The sequence below is a fragment of the Emydura macquarii genome, unplaced genomic scaffold, assembly GCF_026122565.2.
Source record: "Emydura macquarii macquarii isolate MOO-44397 ecotype Brisbane River unplaced genomic scaffold, CSIRO-AGI_Emac_v2 contig_1348, whole genome shotgun sequence".
NCBI lineage: Eukaryota > Metazoa > Chordata > Testudines > Chelidae > Emydura > Emydura macquarii.
The window spans coordinates 20,078,866-20,100,317 of record NW_027131485.1 but is presented as its reverse complement, the minus strand read 5'-3'; the positions used below and the strand labels follow the sequence as shown (position 1 = coordinate 20,100,317).

Sequence of the window (21,452 nt, the reverse complement as noted above, 5' to 3'; positions counted from 1 at the left end):
AGTTATGAAGAAGTCACTGTACGACTCATTATTTTGAAGTTTTTCTGAAAAGAAGCCCAAAAACTTAGTTTTAAAGTTTTGCCTAGCAAACAGTGCAACCTAGCTTACATCCCTATAAAGCAAAACAGTATTCTCTTCTGAATATTGTAGTATATAGATTCTGACTCTTGGGGATATGCCTGTGCCGTGTGTCGAGTCAGGACTCTCTTTGTGTAAAAGGGGGGACAATATCATGGAGCTGCAGTCTTTGGAGGCTCCTTCTGGTTCAACCGATTTTGGGATAGAGAGAGAGAGAGTTCCAGTGGCTTACCCACTCCTCATACCTACTTCTGTGGAGTGAGGCTTCTTCATGCAACTGTTAGTCAAAATGTTCCTGATTCGTTTTACCTGATTACCGGATCTGTCACCGGGTGAATTGACTGAGACTGATACCCAGTAAGGTGCAACCAAACAGCTTTTATTTTGGGACATGTCAGAAACACTATTCCCACTTAACACAGATATAATAAACACTGGTGTTGAGACAGGATGGGGGAGTGAACCCCAGACCCGGTACCTTAGAACACAACCCCTTTGGTCCCCTCAGTCTGCGATAGTAATTACAGTTTCTTTTCTCTCCCTCCCAGGGAGTGCTGGTCACGATCTCCTCCTAGCCCCGTCTTCTTCTCATCCTCGGTCCATAGCCGCGCAACCACTCAGATGGGCAGCCCTTTCCCTGGCACTCACTGCCTTAAATAACTTCCCAGGGACTGATCTTAGCCAATCCACTGCTGGGATTTTCCCGCTTTGCTCAGGCTTTGCATATGGCACCGATTCTTAGGTTTCCCGCCTTTCGCTGTCACTGGGAAGACTTCACCTGCTGGCAGCCTGCTAAGTGTTAGCATCCTGCCTGTCTGAAGCCAATTCTAAAATGGATTCTAAATCCACGATGGAGTTCCCTTATTGTTTATGCTATTTACAACCGAAAGAAGGGCACATAAACATAACTATTATTTCCACCTAACAACCATTGAGCTGCTGCAACCCAGAGGTCACATTAGTGGCCACTGGTGTCTGTGTTGCTGCTATATATCTGGGAATGTGAGGGGCAGGCAGGATTTCTTTTTGCTGGTCTCTATGGGACTCAAGTTGCACAAAGGGACCAGGATTTGACCCATTCTGAAGTCAGTGACTTAATGTCTCTCTTTATTTAAACACTGCAGTGTTGTAAATACAGGTTCATTGTGCAAGTGAATGTGAACAAGACCGTGAACCTAAACAGTCTGATTGTGTTGCCTAGGCCAAGTGAAATGCACAACTTAAGCTATGAATTAGTGAATAAACAACGGTAATTTACTATCAAAAGTGTTGCTAATAATACAGGTGAAGAAGGGCTTTTAATGTTGACTGTCACTTTGAGTGTGCCTTTCCCTTGGCTAAATCTAATGATAAAATTCTAGCTTGAACTGATGTCAGGATTCAAATGAAGTTTAAAAGTATAGGTTTTCACTGCATCCATACATGCTGTTTTGCAAATGTGTGTGATAGAAAAACATACAAGAAAATAAGTATCTTGCAGTGAACAACATGGTGACAGCTTTTCCTATAGGTGACATTCCATTGCTGCTTGTGATGATACAGGTTCAGAGACTAATAGAAATCTCTGGCAAAATCTTTCTTTACATTTAGTCAGCAAAGGCTACTATAGTTTCCTGGTTGCTAGTTTCCCAGCTGCTAAGGACCACTAAATTTGCTTTTAGCTTATGCATTATGAAAGCTAGGCAGGTACAAACATTGCTGGAAAAAATCCGTCACCACTACCATTTTTTATTGGAGAAATTTTATTTTTAAATTAAAAAACATACAGTTTTTATAAATATTAGCCTAACGTCCTCCTAACTCACTAAAATTTACACTTTGGATGATTCTCACCGCACATAAAATCCGGCCAAAAAATGTACATTGGACGATAAGGGGCTTCAGTCAAACATTTGGCAGCTTTGCGGTCACATTTGCACACTATTTTTTGGCATTTGTCTTCTAGTGAATCTGGAACAGAAAATGAAGTACAAAGGGTGGTTTAATGTAATTAAAAGATATCAAATGGTAACAGCAAGAAATAAAAGTAGTCCTGAGTAATGTTAGTTGCCATATAAATAGTAATATCTTAATTTTTTAACAAGGCTTTTACTTTAACCAACTGTCTTATCTTTCCTAGTCTATTCACAAAATTTCAAAATATGTATTACACTTTTTTATGTGGTAAAGCAGAATTCTCCCAAATTCTCTGGGCAAGACTGAGCCTAGAGATATTACCTCCCAGCAGACGGAGATAGAGGAAGGAGAGAGTATTTGTGAGCAGTCTCCTCTGCAGAGGTCACTGTAGCTGAGAAATTAATTTTGCTAACTGTGTTGGGAAGTGCAGACACCTCAGTAAAGAATTTTTCTTTAATCCTCTTATTCTCACAAAATGGAGGGATTTTATTAGTTTAGCATCTCTTCACAAAGGAGTAATGGTAATTGTTTTGTGTCCTCTCTTTGTTCTAGTCAGAGCTGTGAGAGAGAAGTACCTCTTTTTTTCTGTGTCTTTCCCTTAGCTTTTGTTTGTGTAAATATTGTAATAGTCATGTTTCAGCAACATGCTCCTTTTTATTTCTTCCAACTCTGAAATTTGATCAGGTATTTGTAATACACAGTGATGTAAAGAGCAATGCAATCGTCTTAGAGAACCCACTTATATCAGTTGTCTTCTGACACTGTTAAATCAAAGTTGAATTAAAAAGCATAGACTCTGTCCCCAAATAACACAGTGACAGTACAGTCTTGTGGATCATGGTTAAGATCTAGTCCATGCTATGAAATGGAATTGTACTTGAAATATGACCATGTTGTAACATATCCTGAGTTTGATCTGTAGAATAGACAAGATCTTAAATAAGAAAAATGCAGTATAGCACTCTTCCTATCTCTCCCCGCCCCAAACTTTTTCTCCTCTGAGGCATGCCAGGCACTCAATTTAATATTCTGCTTTTCACTAGCATGGCTCAGTGGTCAGCAATAGACTTTTTTTTGGCTGTTACTCGCAGGCCACCTTTAGATCAGTCTAGAAAAATAGATCACGTTTTTTAAAAATTGGTTAAAATATGTTAACATTTTTAGTCCTAGTAAAGACATGGCTTAACACCTTTTTAAAAAAAAGTTAGTTGGTTGTGATCAGTCCAAGGACACCTAAGATTAATCACAAGCACTAGTTGGCTAATGCACTATTTTATAATCTAGCCTTGTCCCCCAAAGCAGCATAACATGCATTTAAATATACTAGACTAAAACTAATTCTCATGTACACTTTGGCAAAACAAAGTGAGTTCAAAACATGCCTTTTCTATTGGCTAAATGACTAGTTGTAAGAAGGAATGAGTGGTGATAAGAAACCCACTGGTGAGACAACTTCTTATCTCATATCAAGGTCCATATTTTGGTGTGATACCAACAGTAACTGTTTTGTAGATGGCTTCAGATTTTTTGCTCCCAGGGTTTGCCTCTTCAGGGGCAATACACTTGGAACTGCAATTATAGGTGAGTACCTTTTTTGTCTTGAATTTCAAGTACTACAGCACATTGTGTTGCCCAGTTTTATATAATCCTGTAATGGAAAAACTTAGTTCAGGCAAGTAGAATTAAACTTGCTGAGACCACTAATGCCAGTTTTACAACTTTTGTGGGCTCAATCCTTTTTGTAAACTTAGTTACAGACTAACCTCTTCAGCTTCTGTTTTGCTATTATGTGCACAATTATAAAAATAGGGGGGTCAGGTAAGTAGATGAAAAGTGAAAAGCTAAAAAATAGGTACAAGTTACTGAGGCTGCAGAGGTATGTTACACAAACTTACTATCTGTTAACCTCCAGTCTTCCTAGTTTATATACTTTGTATTAGAAAGGTCTATTTCATTCCCAATCTTCACCTTCTGAAGTCAGAAACCAATTTTATGTTGAAATATAGCTACATGAATAGAAAAACATTTTTCTTCTCTAATCTACAGAGGGTATGTGATGACAAAGCATATTTCCTACTAGATGTATCAAATTAAATTGGTGACAATAATGGTAAGAATCCACATACATGCTCTTTTCAATTATTGGAATCCCTATTAGCAAGTATACAAATTTTGTGGAAACTTGCAGAAAGGATTAATAACCTCAAGATTTACTTCTTTAAATGAAAGTTTTCAAATTAACTGCAAAATCTTTCCACTCCGAACCTTACTGTGTGTGTAGAGTGAAGTCTTATTTCTAATTTCATTACTTTTGATTTAATTTGAGCAAAATTCTATCTGAACAACATTACTTGAATTCCCATATTTCAGTGTTTGTTTCTGGCTCTCCACTAAAGATATTTCTTGCAGCTAAAGGGAGATAACTTGACTTCCTTCCAAGAGAGAGAGAAAGTTGAACGTTACTCATCATAATTCTATTCTACTTCTTGAAGATATGTTAAAGCTTATGGCCAAAACTCTGGTGCATCAAAAAACATGTTTTTAAACAGCATTTTTGCTGAACATGTATATTTTAAATGTGAAAACCATGCTCTTCCTCTTTCACATTAGTTTTACTTATCCAAATTTTAGGGCTCAATGAATTCCTATGCTGACTTCCATGAGAGCTGCTTCTGCAAGTGAGCTGATCCTTTAATTTAGGAATTGGACATGTGATCAATTTGACATACTTTAGCTATTGTACAGCCAGATTACCTTTTTTAATTTACATGGGTTTTTCAGCTGGCCATGTCGTTACCTAGCAGTACTCTCCTCTCCTCCTATAGCTTGGCAAATGTGTTGTAACTTAAATTTTATGGGAGAAAAACACATTTTTAAAGGTGCTTGACCCAAGGAATTCTGAAGTATGAATTTCAAACTATTTTCAAAATGATAGTGTTTGTGGACATGTTACTCTCATATGCAAATCTAATACCCTAAAGCGTTATTACATCAACATTTCCACATTTACTAAAGCAACGGTTCATAAATTATAGCCATAATTCAGTGGAGCCCTTCCCATTAGGCTGCAGAGTGAAATATTTTGAGAACCCAGCAGCAAGAAATTGAGTATCTGGGAGGAAAGGTGGCTTACGAAGGGATATTTTTTCTTTTGAAGTAGGCAAAGAATGAAAAAGTTCCAGAATCACTGGACTAAAATGCATAGAAACAACAGTCATCCCAGGTGTGCTTATGTTCATTTTGAATATTCAGATGGGGGAATGCCTCCTGCTGTATGTAAATTGTAAGACACATTTGAATGTACTTCAGTTTATACTTGACATTTGAGCCTACTATTGGCATTGGCTATCTTGGAAGTTTCCATTTGTGACCATAGCAATGCAGCATAGTGTGGTTCTAGCAGTATGATAATGCAAATTGTATGATTGGTGATAACTTCTTTTAAAGTTGTCTTGTATTGCACTGCATAAAAGATTGGATATGTATACCCAGTCATAGAAAACTCATCATTATGTAATCCCTCACTTTAAAGCTCTGGTCATTTTGAATCTCACTGAAGTTAAATCTTGAGAGATGAACGAATTTAGGAACAATAGGAGTGTTAATAGAAATGATGCAAAGAAAGAAGGGCCAAAGAGCAGAGGAGGACAAAATAAGGAAGTTATAACTGGTAGACTGGAATTGTGTTAATTTTCTATGAACATGTACCAGAAAGGAAATAGAATTAATTAGTTACTCACCACACACAGCAGCATTGTCTTCACATTCCCAGTTATAGCTCTGTATCTTAGGTTTACAGCCTGCTTGCTCTGCCTTACTATAGCAGCAGTCATGCTTAAAGCAGCACCTGACAGCAATAAAAAGATGGATTTATGTTTATCTTCCTATAATACTGTATGGTCATGCAATGTTTGTAATGCTCTTGTTGGCACGCTTTCCTAGCAATACATATGCTATGCAACCACAAAATAGAAAATGTCTCCATGAACAAATTCTTCTAGATCTAGTCAAGAATCTTAATGAGAGAATAGATAATTGGCTTTAAATGTAGTATAGCTCTTAAACAAAATTATTTTGGTGTTTATTCATATATCATAACCAGCATTGAAGAAAACAAGAGTAGAATACCTAAGATCCACATTCACTATAATCTAGCTGCATGTTTACTCTTCTGCTCTCAAATGATTCTATCAGGATAATTCTGCAGTTTTCTCAGTTAATCACAATGAGCTTTGTGTGTTTCCCAAGAAACTGCCCAGTGACAGGGCCCATTCACACTAAAGTGATGTCCACACTACACACACCTTTTGGTGGCATGATGTAGTGCGTGCGTGCACGTGAGGCATGGCTTAGGCAAGTAGAGTAAAGACAAGCCTGAAGGGTGCAGGTATGTAGTCAGTTACATACCCTATATGGCTCCCTACTGGCTCACACACTCAAGTACCTACTCCCTTTACGTGTGTCTTTACTTGCGTAAGTTGTGCCTCACTGTGTCCATTGTTTTTACCTGGAGGCAGCGGGGTGGGGGGTATTACATGGATATGTACACTATATGCTTCAAAAAGAAGTGTGCAGTGGAGATGTACCTTACAAGTATGATAGTATGCTGGCACAGTTGTCTGTCACAGTTAAGGGCACCCGTTTTGGGGTTTTATTACTAATGAAGATAAGATCATAAGGTCTATTAAATAGTATTGTGCTTAAATAAAGACTTTACCTTGATTAAAGGACAATGTTATAGCTTACGTAAAGAACCAAGCAATACTTGCAGAGTGTATGGCCCTACAGTAAACAGACATGACTGCTGTTTTAATCAGAATAATAAAAGCAGAATTGTTGCTTGGGATTTATTTGGCCAGCGCTGTTGAATTAACTCGTTGAGTCATTTAATGAGTGAAATTGAGTTGCTAATGTAGAAAAAATTTGGATAACTCAAAATGACTCATCCTTTTTGTTTTTAAAAAGCCTTCATAATTAAGAAAGTTAATATAGAAAGTCTATACAGGAAAGAGTATTGTATTGTAAAATTGCTAGCATTCTGTACACCACCTTAAGCCAGAGTCACTACTCTTGCAACTGCCTTTGACAGCTGGGGCTGCTCGAGGGTGGGTGGATCTGGAATTAGGCAGCTGTAGGTTCTGCTACAAACTCTTGAGTTTTAACTATGCAGTAGTTGCTGGTACTGTATACTGTTTCTGTTCAAATGTGAGAGTGAGCCCATTTTGTTCAGTCATGGCATCAATTCTCTTCTGGAGTGACAAATGTATTGCAGTGCATAAGTGACTTTTTAGATAACACTTAGATTGGATCTGGATCTACAAAGATGAAAAAGTACTGCTTTGACTCTCTGCACTATCAAGTTTTTATTTTGTCTTGATTTTACAAATTGCTGACAGCTGAATAAACCACAAATGATTTTTTTTGCTACAATTCATTAAACTAATACTAGGCAGCTCAACATGACCCTTCATCTAAAGATTGCAAAGTACTTCACAAACAGAGCCTCATAATGCTCTTGTGATGTAGGTAAATATTTAACAGGTAACAAAATAAGGCACAGAAAAATTAGGTGACTTTTCCAAAGTCTCTCAGCAGGACTGAGGTAGTCAGAAATATAGGTCCGGAAATTATGGTTTCCGTTACCATGTTCTAACTACTAGATTATGCTGCCTCATGGAGTTAAAACTTACTATGGCTACAGCTATGGTCAGTGAAGACCTGCTCAGTCGATCCAGAAATCAATGTCCTAAGACCACCTTCAAAAGTGGCATAGCGCTGCATCGATGGGAATGCGGTTCCCGTCGGCGCAGTGCAGTGAAGATGGCGTGCAGAAGAGGAGCAGAGAAGTCAAAGGGAGTGTCACACTGGCTGGATAAGGGGGGCCCTTGAGGTATATTCAGGAGCTCTGATTACTCCCTTCTACACCAGTCTCGCATTGGGGGTGTCATGCTGGCTGGATTGGGGCAGGGGACATTTAGTATATTGTTTGACACCAGTATGTCAAAGTCATAATTCATGTGAGATATTCTGTGTCAGGTCCTGTTAGAAAGGCTATAATGTGCTAAGTAAGAAGAGGATGTTTATGTTCATGTGTTACATGTGTAATGGAAGTTATAGATATGTTTGGTATATCAGTATCTCAGATTGTGCTGTCTGAGAGTGACATCTCAGACAGGATGGCTGCAGAACAATAGCCTGCTTAATGGCCCATTGAGACATTCACAGGTGCAAGGGGCCCAGGGGAGAAGCCAGGGATATATCTGATGAGTCACCAGGACTTGCCCGTGTGACTCTGGACTCCATTTTGGTTCCTGTAAAATTCCACAAGCAGCATGGCAGGGGCCAGAGGACATATAAGGCAGAAGCCTTGGAATCCATTTTGTTGTCAATCCTCTTCAGCTTCAGCCACCTATCTGCCTCTGGATCAAATCATCTGCAACTGAAGCTGTGAAACAAAGGACTGAGACCCATCCAGGTACTGGACTATACAAGCCTGCAAACTCCACAGTTCTTCTAGAAACCTGATGTATATGGACTTTCAAATCATTTGTATATATCTGATTGCTTTAATCCTTTAACATTTCTCTTATAGTTTTTCTTTGGTTTTATAATAAACTTTTAATTTTAGTTACTAAAGGATGGGCTGGCAGCGTGGTATTTTGGGTAAGAACCAATCTTATATTAATCTGGTACTGTGGCTGACCCTTTGGGGTCAGGAGGAACCTTTTTAGTAAAGAGCATAGAGTTTTAAATAACTGGTCTCTTTACTGGACCTAGTGGCTGATTGGGAGCCAGAAACTGAAATACAGTGTAGGGGGCTGTGTGTATTTGTATACTGGCTTCTTGATAACCAGTGTGGGAAATCAGCAGCATAGTTTGTGGCTGGTTGGGAAGTCTGGCTTCAGTGCCACCCACCAGTGCTGGGAGAATCTGCTCTCCTTTTGCAGCCTGCCCTGACATTGGGATTTTCAGATGGCTACCCTAGGCATGGAAGGGTCACAGGGATTTGCACAAGTTTTTTGCGTAGTTTGCATAACTCCCGTCAACTGCCACCGAATCCCAGAGGTAAGTGTAGACAGGGTCTATGTTTATGTAAAAACAAACACCCTTTCCCTAGCTGAAGTTTAGGAATACATTTTAATTAATTTATATTTCAAATGGTTAAATACAAAAGTATGCTTAAGAATTGCTATGTCTTTTAATTTTTATGCAAGTAATGTAGCTGTTGTGATTAAAACAGGAAGAATAAGAACTCTTGACTACCTTTTGTAAAGCCAAAATATTCATAAATATCTTGCACTTTCTAATTGCTGTCCAAATTGAGATACTGCATAAAGATGTCTTAAAAACCAAGACAAAAGAAGGCAAGTTGTGTACACACTAAGTTCATACCACAAATAGCTAGCCATGTTTTATAAGTAGGAAGCTGGCTTGCCACCATAGGCTCCTTATGGCATCTGAAAAATACACCCCAGAATGAAAGATTTTCAAAGTATGGGCACTCCATCATTATCTGTCAGCTTACAGTGACCACAAGCAAAGATAATACTCTTCCTTCCACTTGTAGTCCCAGTTTAGTAATTGAAGTAGCAATTACCTTCCACAAAATTGTCTACAAAATAAATGTCAGCTGTTACACTCAAAAACTTGAAATAACCAGCCAGATTGTCATCAAATTTACTCCACATACAGTTAAGATTTCAATACAAAAAGGAGTCTAAAATATGATCTGTTTATATATTCAAGCCCTAAAGAAATAGTCAGAATAAAGTTCTGCTCTCCTTTTGGTTACAATACCATTTACTCTTAGGTACCAACATCCCCAACTTGAGATATAACAGAGAATGCGGAGGGGGGTGAAAGTGTCTTAGTAGGTTCATATTAATAATGATTATCTTTAAAGCAGGCATTTTGTAGTTGAAAAATCTAAAGCATTTTCTTAACTCCTGCCAGGAAGTGCCTCCTGGTCAGCCATTATTTCTTAGCTTTACCAAATGAAACCTGTGACAAGCCATCGTACTGCAGCGTGGTTTACATCTATATATTGAGATTTTAAAAGTATGGATGCTTACCCTATACTGATTGTAGTTCAAGATGTTGATGTTTGTGTGGATCCCACTATAACCGCCCATGCACACACAACCAGATTTAATTTTTCATAGCTGTGTCTGTGGGGTTATGCATGCTTGTGCTTATGTGCTTCCATACAAGTCCAAGAGAGAGGATTTTTAATGAATCTTTAAACTTGGAGGCCGTACCTTATGACTGGAGAATTGCTAATATAGTTCCTATTAAGAAGAGGGGGGAGAGTGATGTGGGAAACTACCTCAATTGTATGCAAGATCTTGGAACAAATTTTGAAAGAGAAAGTAGTTAGACACGGAGTTGAACAGCAATTGGGATAAAATACAACATGCTTTTACAAAAGCTAGATTGTGCCAACCAACCTGATCTCCTCCTTTTGAGAAAATAACTGATTTTTTTAGACAAAAAAAAATGCAGTAGATCTAATCTACACACACACACACACACACACACACACACATACACGCGCCCAAACATGGATTTCAGTAATGCATTTGATACAGTTCCGCATGGGAAATTACTAATTTAGTCTTTTTTAGTTTTTCAGTTCTGCTGTGTCACGTCGCTTCTCTGTGACCTCTTGATTGCTGGTACAATAGCAGACGTGACTTTCAGCTTGTTCTTTGATGTCTTTGATTAAGTTTGATTAAGTTTTTCCATCTTCTCCAATTTAATATGAGAATTGAAGGATGGATAAAATACTTGTTAAAGGGGAGACTACAACAGGTCACACTGAAAGGTGATCTGTCAGGGTGGAGGCTACAGGGTTACAGGTTACTAGTGGAGTTCCTCAGGGATCAGTCTGGGGACCAATCTTACTTAACATTTTTGTTACTGACCTTGGCACAAAAAGTGGGAGTGCGCTAATAAAATTTGCAGATACACAAATGTGGAAGGTATTGCCAATATGGAGGAGAACCAGAATATCATACAAGAAAATCTGGTCAACCTTGAAAACTGGAGTAATAGAAATGGGATGAAATTTAATAGTGCAGAGTTCAAGGTCATGCATTTAGGGATTAATAACAAGCTTTTTACTATAAGCTGGGGATGTATCAGTTGGAAGTGACTGAGGAGGAGAAAGACCTGCATGTATTGGTTGCTCACAAGATGACTGAGCTGCCAAGGAGATGCATCCTAGAACTGCATTAGCCTTTTTTATGCTGCATCAGGCAAGGTATTTCTAGTAGAGACTGGGAAGTGTTAGTACCATTATACAAGGCACTGGTGAGACCTCATCTGGAATACTCTGTGCAGTTCTAATCTCTCATGTTTAAAAAAGATTAATTCAAACTGGAACATGTGCAGAGAAGGTCTTTGAGGATAATCCGAGGAATGGAAAACCTACCTTAGGAGACTCAAAGAGCTTGGCTTGTTTAGCCTATCCAAAAAAAGGCTATGGGGAGATATGATTTTTCTCTATAAGTACCAGGGAGGGAGAGGAGTTATTTAAGATAAGTGCCAATGTGGACACATTAACAAATGGATATAAACTGTCTAGCAACGAGTTTAGTCCTGAAATTTAGGCAAAGGTTTCTAACCATCAAAGAAGTGAAGTTCTGGAACAACTTTCCAAGAAGAGCAATGGGGACAAAAATCCTAACTGGCTTCAAGACAGAGCTTGATAAGTTTATGGAATGAATGCTATTGTGAAACTGCCTACAATGGTATGTACCTGATCTGTGACTGCTAGCAGCAAATATCTCCAATGGCCAGTGATGGGACTCTATATGGAGTGGGCTCTGAGTTACTACAGAGAATTCTTTTCCAGGTGTCTGGCTGGTGGGTCTTGCCCACATGCTTAGGGTCTAACTGATTCCCATATTTGGAATTGCAAAGGAATTTTCCCGTTGGTCAGATTGGCAGAGACCCTGGGTGGTTTTTGCCTTTCTTGCAGCTTAGGGCACGAGTCACTTGCAAGTTTAAACTAGTGTAAATGCTGGATTCTCTGTAACTTGAAATCTTTAAATCATCATTGGAGGACTTTAGTAACTCAGCCAGAGGTTAGGGGCCTATTACAGGAGTGGGCAGGTGAGGTTCTGTAGCCTGCAATGTGCAGGAAGTCAGACTAGATCAGAGCTTCTCAACCTTTTTGATGCCATGGACCCGCTTCCTATACTGTGTCAGGGAGATCTCAGGGACTGATGCTGGTCCATGGATCGGTTATTGAGAAACACTGGACTCGATCAAGATGGTCCCTTCTGACCTTAAAGTCTGAATCATAAAGAGTGGGTCAGCCACCAACCTTCATCAGTTCCCTTGTAATTCAAAGCCCATGTATTCAGAACTTCCAAAAGCAGGGATGGAGGTCATGGAACCCACACTGACTACAACCTCTCTAAGAATCACAATTACGAAGTAGGGTAAGTATGTGTCAGTGTGGATCCTGCTGTAGGTGACTGGCAAGCAGTACCCTCACCAGATTGTGAGAGAGAGGAATCTCAGCTGTATCAGTCAAACAGGGATTGAAGTACTGCTTTTCTAAGCTTCGTATCTGCTCTGGGTGCCATGTCAAGGGCACAGTGTTTCATAATGGTTAGTGGCTTGCTGTATATGTTTGCCTTACAGATCTCAGGGATCGGTATATTTCTAACGCAAGCTGAATAGGTTACTTTGGTCCTGGTATAGTGTACCTTGACTTTTTGGGGAGAGAAGCTTTCCAGTCAACTGATAGCAGATTACACATTTCCATATGCTTCAAGACACTCAGGGGCTAGATGACTTGGCATTTCTACACACCAGATATATGGGCACAAAGAGACCAAGGGAGGAAGTTCTGAAAGGTTTGATCTTTGTAATAAAGCAGTATGCTGGGCATGTATGAAGCTTCTTTTCTGATGAGTGCAGCTGAGACACGAAAACTCTTACAGTAATAGACTGGTTCAGGCAGAATTCTGAGAACACTTTAGAGATGAATGTAGGGTGCAGTTTAATCACCACGTTGTCACTGTGGAAGAATATATGTTGCAGTCCAGCCATGAGAGCTTGCAGTTCTGACTCTCCATGCTGGCATGATGGCTATGACAGAGACTTGTAATGGTGAGGTGGTATAACAACATTACAGTAACTGTTTGAATGGAGGCTCCATAAACTGTAGGAGAACCACATTAAGCTTCCATGTGGGAGCATGGTCTCTAACCAGAGAACAGGTATGGAGAAGGCCATTGCAGAATCTCTACCATGGAATGTGAAAAGATTGAATATGACTGTATGGGTGCATGGCATGTTGATATTGCTGCCAGATGGACTTTAGCTCCCTCGGCTTGCTTGCTTCAGCAGCAGTGTGCAGTCTGGAATCATTGATATTGGGGTGTCCACTGGTTCACACAGAGTTTACACTGACCTGCCTACATGGGAAGTCTTCTCTGCTTCAAGGAGTAAGGCTTCCTAGTGGAGGGTTTGAATATGTGAAGCAATCTCCTGGACCTGCAGGGAGTAATCTCTGTTCTGTTCAACTAGCCAACATCCAGGCCACCAGAAGCAATAATAGGGTCTGGAAGTAATATTTGACCATGGTTCTGAGACAGCGTATCTGAACAGGTGCAAAGGCATATGGGGAAATGGCTGGACCTCTGTAGGAGGTCTGATAGCCCCCTACTGGCAGAGGCAATTTTGGCTATCATGATGACCATTGCTTGGTCCCATTGGAATTTGAATATCACCCTGGAAATCAGTGGGAAGATGTACAGCAGTCCTGAGACTACCAAAGTTAAAGGCATTTGGAAGGGAGCCAGAGCTCACATTTCCTTTGAAGCAGAAGTTCCTGCACTTGGCATTATCTGCCATGGCAAAAAGTTTGATGGGAGTTGCCTACCGATGGAATATCATGGCTGGATGCTACTTTCATGATCAGAAAGACAAAGGGTTAGCGCTGCGCTTTCCATCAGATTGTTGCTATCTTAGTCACTCCATGCTGACTGGACCATTACCAGAACTATAGCCTACCATGCAGAAAGGGGATGATGAAGTGCATCCTTGTCCCCTGTGAATCTTAAATACTTCCTGTGGGCCAAGTGGATAGTGATATGCAAGTTGGAGCAGTGACCTATTCTTGAGTTTGGAGCGATGGGATGATGGAGGCAAGCATTACCAGCCTGAAACTGAGATGCTGTATGTATTTGAAGCAGCTGAGGTCTCATATAAGATGGTGCACTCTTTATTCTAGATAAGGAAATATCTGGAGTAGAAGCCTCTTCCTTTGTGTTTCTGAGGATTCTCTTCTTTAGCTTCTAGATAAAGCAATGAGGCCAGTTCCGTTTGTAACAGGCTTTCATGAGAAAAGTCCCTGAAGAGGGATGGGGAAGAAGGTGGGATGGGGGGATAGGGAACAGAATTGGATGTGGCAGCCATTGGGCTATGATTCTAGTACCTATCTATCTGATGTGACAAACCATGCCTTGTGGAATGATGCAAAGCAGACCGAAACTCATTCTCCATGGACTGGTCTCTATGCAGCTCTAGACCATCCCATCAAATTTGCTGATAGGTCATTGAGGGGAGTTGGAGTTGAGGGTCAATTCCCTTTGTTTTTCCTTGGGTGTTGCCGGATCTGGGTATTCTGTCTGTGGTAAGAGTGGGTGCCCAGTCTCTGATGTGTGTTGGTTGAGGGTATGCCTTTCAATAGGGTGGAAGAGCATAGATTTCCAAAGGGCATAGGGACACTGTGGAATCTTTCAGTAAATATAAGGCACTGTCTGTCCATGTGATGAAGAGGTATGAACCCTTGAGGAGCCAAGTCGTCATAAAAGGCCAGCTTGCCCTAAAAGGCAGCCAAGTCTATGGACACCCTGGTGATCATGTAAAGAGCATTGTGACTCCAAACCTTGGGGTATCACTTGCAAGATATAAGCCACAATTTAGGACTCAGAAACACAGAGGAAAGCTTGGGCAGGAAGAATGTCTCCCTGTTCTGCACCTATTTGGCCAGCAGTGCTTGTCAGTTGACCACCCTCAATTGGAGTGAGGCTGATGAATATGCTCTCCTTCCAAACAGGCACAGGGCATACGTGGGGCCCAGATGGACAGTGCTATCCAAAAAGTCCAGTGTCGCACAGATAAGGTGCATGCGCACCTAGCGTGGGATCCACACTGACACACACAACTAAACAAATGTATAACTAACTTATAAATATACTTGGTCTGTTTGCTCAACAGTTTTCCTTATGGATTCCTTTTTTCAGGCACTTGTAACAATCTGAAACATTCACTTTTGGGGCTGAAACGTTCCATCCTTGGTCTGCCCATAAATATATTTTTCTGGAAAGAGTAAGGAATATCTTTCCAGCTCTTCATTACAAGTTGGTAGAAGGACACATTTTATCCTTGTGAGAATAACACTATTGTTTCTGATATACAGAAATCAGAGGGATGAGCTTTAAAACTTCCTCTGAGAAGATAGCTTATAAAATGAAGTCTGGGACAGCAGTGAAGTGGTGAACTCATCCTGTAAAGCCAGTACAACTCACTGAGGTGAGTTCTAAGCCAAGAAATATTCATGTAAAAATTTCATTGCAATGGAATTTTAGCACTCTGAAGCTACACCTTGCCCACTGGGCCAGACACTGCCCCCATTTACACACCCCACTAATGTTAAATAGGCTGTAAGTCAGGTAAATATTTAGAATAAAATAGGCTCTCTTTTACCCTTCTAGTGGTAAATCCAGCACTTTGATTAAATATAAATGTTATCTTACCAGTCTACTTTATCCTGAGGCCAGCCTCTTCCTCCCAGACCACAATAGCATCCATAATGTAGATAGGCCAAGGGAGTGCGTCCTGTACTGCATTTAATGGCTCCAGCCAGTTCAAGGATTCCTCTTCGATTCCTAGACTGTGTTTTTCCCAAAGCACCTTTATAAGCTATAGAAGAACCAAAACACTTCACTCAGTATCTGAATAATCATTCCGAGAATGTTCATTATGCACTTATTTAAAGCTGTAGTTATTTGAAACTGTTAATGTTGTCTTTACCTTGAATGTTAGAGATTTTAACATTTAAATGCTTATATTTTTTTGCCATAATTCTTAAGAGGGTAGTAAGATAACAATCTCATCCTTCCTATAGAGCCCTTGTGGCTAAGGCTTTGTGCTAAGACTCTGGCTATGTGGGTTTTGTTCCCAGCTCTGCCACACAGTTCCTGTGTGATGCTGGGCACTTAAGGCCTGTCTGTAAGAGTGTGGCAGGTTCACATGAGGTAGATTTACAGCCTCTCCTTCTGCAAACGAAGTGTTTTTATAGATGAGCCTATAATATCTCTGCCTCTGTTTCTTCCTGGAGTGAGGATACATATATTTTAATGTCAGAAGAGACCATCATGGTGATCTAGTCTGACCTTCTGCACGTTGCAGGCTGCAGAACCTCACCCCCTCCTGAACTAGAGCCCTAACTTCTGCCTGAGTTACTGAAGTCTTCAAAGGCTTCAAGTTACAGAGAATTCACCATTTACACTAGTTTAAAGCTGCAAGTGACTAGTGCCTCATGTTGCTGAGGAAAGTAAAATACCTCCAGGACCTCAGACAGTCTGATCTAGGGGAAAATTCCTTCCTGATCCCAATGTCGGCGATCAGTTTGAGCAGTAGTTCCCAATCTTTTTGAGTGAAAGCCCCACTAGTTAATACTAGGTAAAACGTGTGCCCCCCCTCCCCCCACCTGCCATAAACACATATAACTCCTTTAAACACGTATAATGATAACACTAAATTACATGATGACTCTTACCTGAGTAAGAAGCTAAGCCTGCCATGGTGCAGCCACCCACGCATGCCCTGTGTGGCCCCATCTCTTCCCATCCCTCATGGACTGAGGGTAGTGGAGGTGGGCTCGGCAGGTTGGCTGGGGCTGCTCCAGATCCCCACACTGGCGCAGGACTGCTCCAGATCCCCACACTGGCGCAGGGCTGCTCCTCTCTGGCCATGTACCGGGCCAGTGTGGAGCTGGGGGCAGCTGCTCCCCCGCTCCAGCTGGAGCAGAGTTCGGGGCTGCTGCTCCACTCTGGCTGGCATGGAGCTTGGGGGGGGGCTGCGCTTGGCCGATGTGGATCTTGGGAGGGAGAGCTGCTCCTCCGCCCCAGCTGGCATGGAGCTCAAGGCTGCTGTGCCCAGCGGGAGCTTGGGTGGCTAAATGACCTCAATATTACTGAAACCTAATGGATCCCCTGTAATCTTTGGTGCCCCCTCAGTGGGGTCCTGCCCCCCAGGTTGGGAACTATTGAGTTAGACCTTGAGCATGTGGGCAAGAATGTTTTTGTTTGGTGCTCAGATATAGGGAAAGGCGCCCAATATAAGAAACTAGATGGCAAGTGGCCAGTATCATGACTTCTTAGTCCTGGTCTGTGCTTAAAAATTAAGGGTAAGGAGGGAAAAGGAGCCTCCTGCTGGCAGGGAGCCTGGCCTGCATGTGGGTGTCACTCTGCCTGCCAGGCCCTCATGCCAGAACCCATAGCAGGTCCTCTTGGGGCCGGGAACCAACAGGCAGCCTTGAGCGAGCAGGGAAGGGTAAGGTTTTTGTGAGAGTGGGCAAGCTGGGTTGTTCCTGAAGTCCCTGGCAGGAAGCTGCAGTATGGGGGGAGCCTGTGCCACTGCTGGGGCAAGGTGCCCACTCCATGGGCTCCTGCCCACTCCAGACTCTGATGGCAACTCCTTCTCAGGGACCCCTGGCAGGGGAAGAGCAGGGCTGAATGTGGGGCAGAAAAGGAGGGTTTCTGTTATAATAATCATAATTATCTCCTTAGCTCAGTGTAATTTGCTATCACTACAACTGTATACATGCACTGTGCATGACTCCTGTATAATCAGGCTCTTGTATGGTGCATGTACAGTAGTAGAAACATAGTGGCAAGTTAGCTTACTGTAAGACTTAATTATGATTATTTTCATTATGTCTCTACCTGACTACGCAATAAAGCTTTCAGAGCTGCTTGGTGTCATTACCTAAAGTGAAATGAGTGGTGGAAATTCCCTCAGGCTACCAGCTTGGGCCCCCCAGCCCTTTGGGGTGGGCAGTGACCCCATAGGCCTGGGCAAAAATAGACCTCTACTACAGTATGTCTAAATGTCATCATAACGACCAGTATCCTAAGTGCCAGGAGCTGCAAAGCTTTGCTCATTGGAGTAGAGTCCTCTTCATCATTAAATAAAATTGGGTCATATAATAGGAGGATATGTTGGCTTTAAATTCCGTTGTATCATCTATGCCAGATTCGTAGTCATGACAGAGGTAATAGTGTTCATACTTAGATTTCAAAGCAAGACTATAAATGACTCAGATGAGGGAATTGGAGTAGTGTCTCACCGACAGTTATGACCTCAAGCACTAGGATGTTGGGGGTAAAGGCAGATCCATTATAACAGACACAGAATGCTAGAACTATAATCTCCAATTTATCAGGACTGTAACTATAAGATTTAATGTACCTATTTAGCGGTTGCCTACCCTGTATACGAGATTTATTTGATTTACTAATACACTTCAAAACTTCCAAACCCAGTGTGCCAGGTTGCAAAGTCCACTAAGTCCCAAGGGCCAGGAGTTGCTACTGCAACGTGAAAGCTGGTCCCTCCTCCCTTCCTGACCTTCTCTCTGCACCATGCTGGGATTAGGGTTGAAGCTGGGGTGGAAAGTGCTGCTGCAGATGGTCTGGGCCCCTCAGTAGGGTGAGGAGGAGATGGCAGTAGAGTTCACCCATTGAACCGGGAGGCTTCGTCTGCCAAAGGAAATAATTTTTTTTCCTACACTGAGGTTTGAGGTGTATAACTTTATAAAACTGATGCATAACTAAATAAATTACAGGAGCCTATTATAGCACTGCCTATTAAGGCTGCTTGACACTTCCCATTATAAGACCCTGTCTACAGTTGATTATAACTTTTGCCAAGTTTTAACCCTTTGGGCTGAAATTTTCCACATCCGATGGGTGTCTGGCGCACACACACAACCAATTTTGTTTAAACATTTGAGCCACAACAGTTCAGCCACTTCAGAGATCGAGACTACAAGAAAATGCTGTTTTGCAATATTTACAAAAAAAATTCTAATTAACTTTTCTCTGAAGCGCTCTAGCAGCACCCAGTCTTGCAGTAGGTATTTGTAATTTGGCAAGGGGTGACCTGTGTGTCAAGGATGTGCGCCTTCTTCCTTCTCTATGAAAATCTGTCCAAATTGGCTACGTTTTTAAAAAAAATCTTTGTACATGCCCAGTAGAAACTTCAGAGACTTCTACCAGTTCAGATTTTTCAAGATTCCATGCATGCTCAAGCTTCACCACTTCTAGGGGTGTCCCGATTGTGCATGCGCTACCTCCTGGAGTGACTGAGCATGCTCTCTCCAACCTGGGGCTCATTTGGAATGTTTCTTCCACATGACCCCTGCTTCATTCAGGGCACAGACTGGAATCTATAATGTAGAGTCATGCTGTAATAAAGGAGACTGTTGTCTGTGGGATCCCTGATTTGTTGCAGAAATTGGAAAGTGTGTAGTGAATCAGACGGGATTGCAGGAAGAGAGAAAAGGACTGTCCTGTTTAAGGCAGTTAAATGCTTCCCTGGATAATTGGATTCTATCCCCATCAATGCCACAGAATTCCTATGGTAGGTAAGTCCCTTAAATCAAACTTCTCATACGGTGTTCTGTATTTTCTGGGTGCGCTAAGTGATACCCTTGGTCTGCTTTGTAGAAGTGCTGAATAGTCAGTTGCAACTGAAGTTAGTGGGAGCTGTGCTTTGAAGAACTAAAATGAGATAATGCTGAGTATTGTGGAAAATCGGGTCCTAGATGTCCCAAGTTTGGCATCCGAATCTATTACTTTTGACCTTTCTCTCTCTCTCTCTGCCTCAGTTCCCCATGTGAAAAATGGGGATAAGACCCCCCTCACCTCACCAAGGTGTTGTGAAATATAAAATCATTAATGTTTGTAGAAAACTCGTGCTATATTAAAAAGCAACACAGAAAACATGATAAAAGTGAACATGGAATTATTAGAGCTGAGTTTGAATAGTATGTAGTAAATTGAGCAATCTGGAGAAAATAAAATATTGAATAACTGCTCCTGAAGTGAACACTACTCATTCTGGGCAATGAACATGGGAGGAGCCCTATGGAAAAATAGTATGTAATTAAAGACTATATCATAATGTGCCCACATATGGGGACTGATTTAAGGTTGTACAGGCAATCTTGATCCTGGCATTTCCTACTCTTTGTGTGTTTGACTTTTCAGTTTTAATATTTTTAATATAGCTATATCTACTGCATATGAACAATGGATAAATGTATAGTCTTACAATATAGATTATTTTGTTGGGATTTATAATCTAAAGTATTGAGTTTTGTAAATCTCCTGCATATAGTTGCACTGATTTGTGTTTTACAGCCCCTTAAAAAAAAAAAAAGCAAAACCTACTTTAACTGTAACGTTCGCATTGCAAACATAACCACCCAGAAGTCAAGAAACTGAAAAGCCAGTGCCAACTGTACCTTGCGCACATTACAAACATCCTCTCTCAAGCTGTATATCTGAGTATTTTCGATCGCCGTTTGTCATTTGGCTGAGTTATACGTTGCCCAAATGCTTTACAATTTTTTAAATTAGTTATTTCTGAAATAACACAAATTAGCGTGGTTTACCCTCTCCTCCTCCCCCCGCTTTCCCTTTCCCACAAAGGCGTCTCCTCCTCGGCCAGAATAATATTGGAAAGTGTCAAGCGATTATAACAGTGCCACAACCCGAGTGTACGTGAACTCAGGGAACAGGCATGAGTGCAGCTCAGATCTGATTTGTGTGCGGTGAAATGGAATATATCCTCGTCCCCAGTCTGGGGCGACGCTTGGAGGAGGCTGTAGAACTGTTTAAGATGAAGTGATTTCTCACACTTTACTCCTGAACTTTTCACTCTGGCTTCCCTCTCGTAGCACCGGGGGGAACTCCCTCTTCCCCAGCGTCTGGTGCACGGGGACTTGTTTCAGACAAATGGGGCCAAGGCAGCTCCCCCTGCGTTCGGTGCAGTTGGGTCCTGGCACAATCCGGGGCAGTCGAACAGCCCCGGGTCAGGGCCCACACTCTCCCCACTCACCCGTCTGAAGCAGGAGCAGCAGAGGCAGCAAGAACACCAGGCGCCGGGGTCCCATGAGGAGCGCGCAGCGGGATGGTGCGGCTGGCCGGCAGTGAGTGGCTGCGCTTCTGACTCCCTGGCGCTCAGCCTGCGTGCGTGGCTCGCTCTCCTTACAGAGCTGCTGCGCGCAGTGAGCGGTGTGTGAGTGGGTGAGAACAGCATCTGCTGCCTATAAAGGCTTGTCCTCTGACCCCAGTTCTTCGAGTGCCCAGGGTGCAGAGCGTGAGATCCCCGTGTCCATCTCGCCCTTGGGGAGGGGCGCCTGCTGCTGCTGCTCTGCTGCGAAT

At 41.8% G+C, this 21,452-nt stretch overlaps 1 protein-coding gene across 1 annotated transcript; it reads right to left on the bottom strand.

The window, feature by feature from the left end:
- Positions 1 to 436: 436 nt before the first annotated feature.
- On the bottom strand, positions 437 to 21,236 carry PLA2G10 (phospholipase A2 group X). Its single transcript, XM_067551518.1, has 4 exons — positions 21,127 to 21,236; positions 15,753 to 15,918; positions 5,715 to 5,821; positions 437 to 2,028 (listed from the first exon to the last, which is right to left on the bottom strand). The coding sequence occupies exons 1-4, from the start codon at positions 21,179 to 21,181 to the stop codon at positions 1,883 to 1,885; spliced, it is 474 nt and encodes a 157-aa protein (XP_067407619.1). The 5' UTR covers positions 21,182 to 21,236; the 3' UTR covers positions 437 to 1,882.
- Between the last annotated feature and the right edge of the window lie 216 nt (positions 21,237 to 21,452).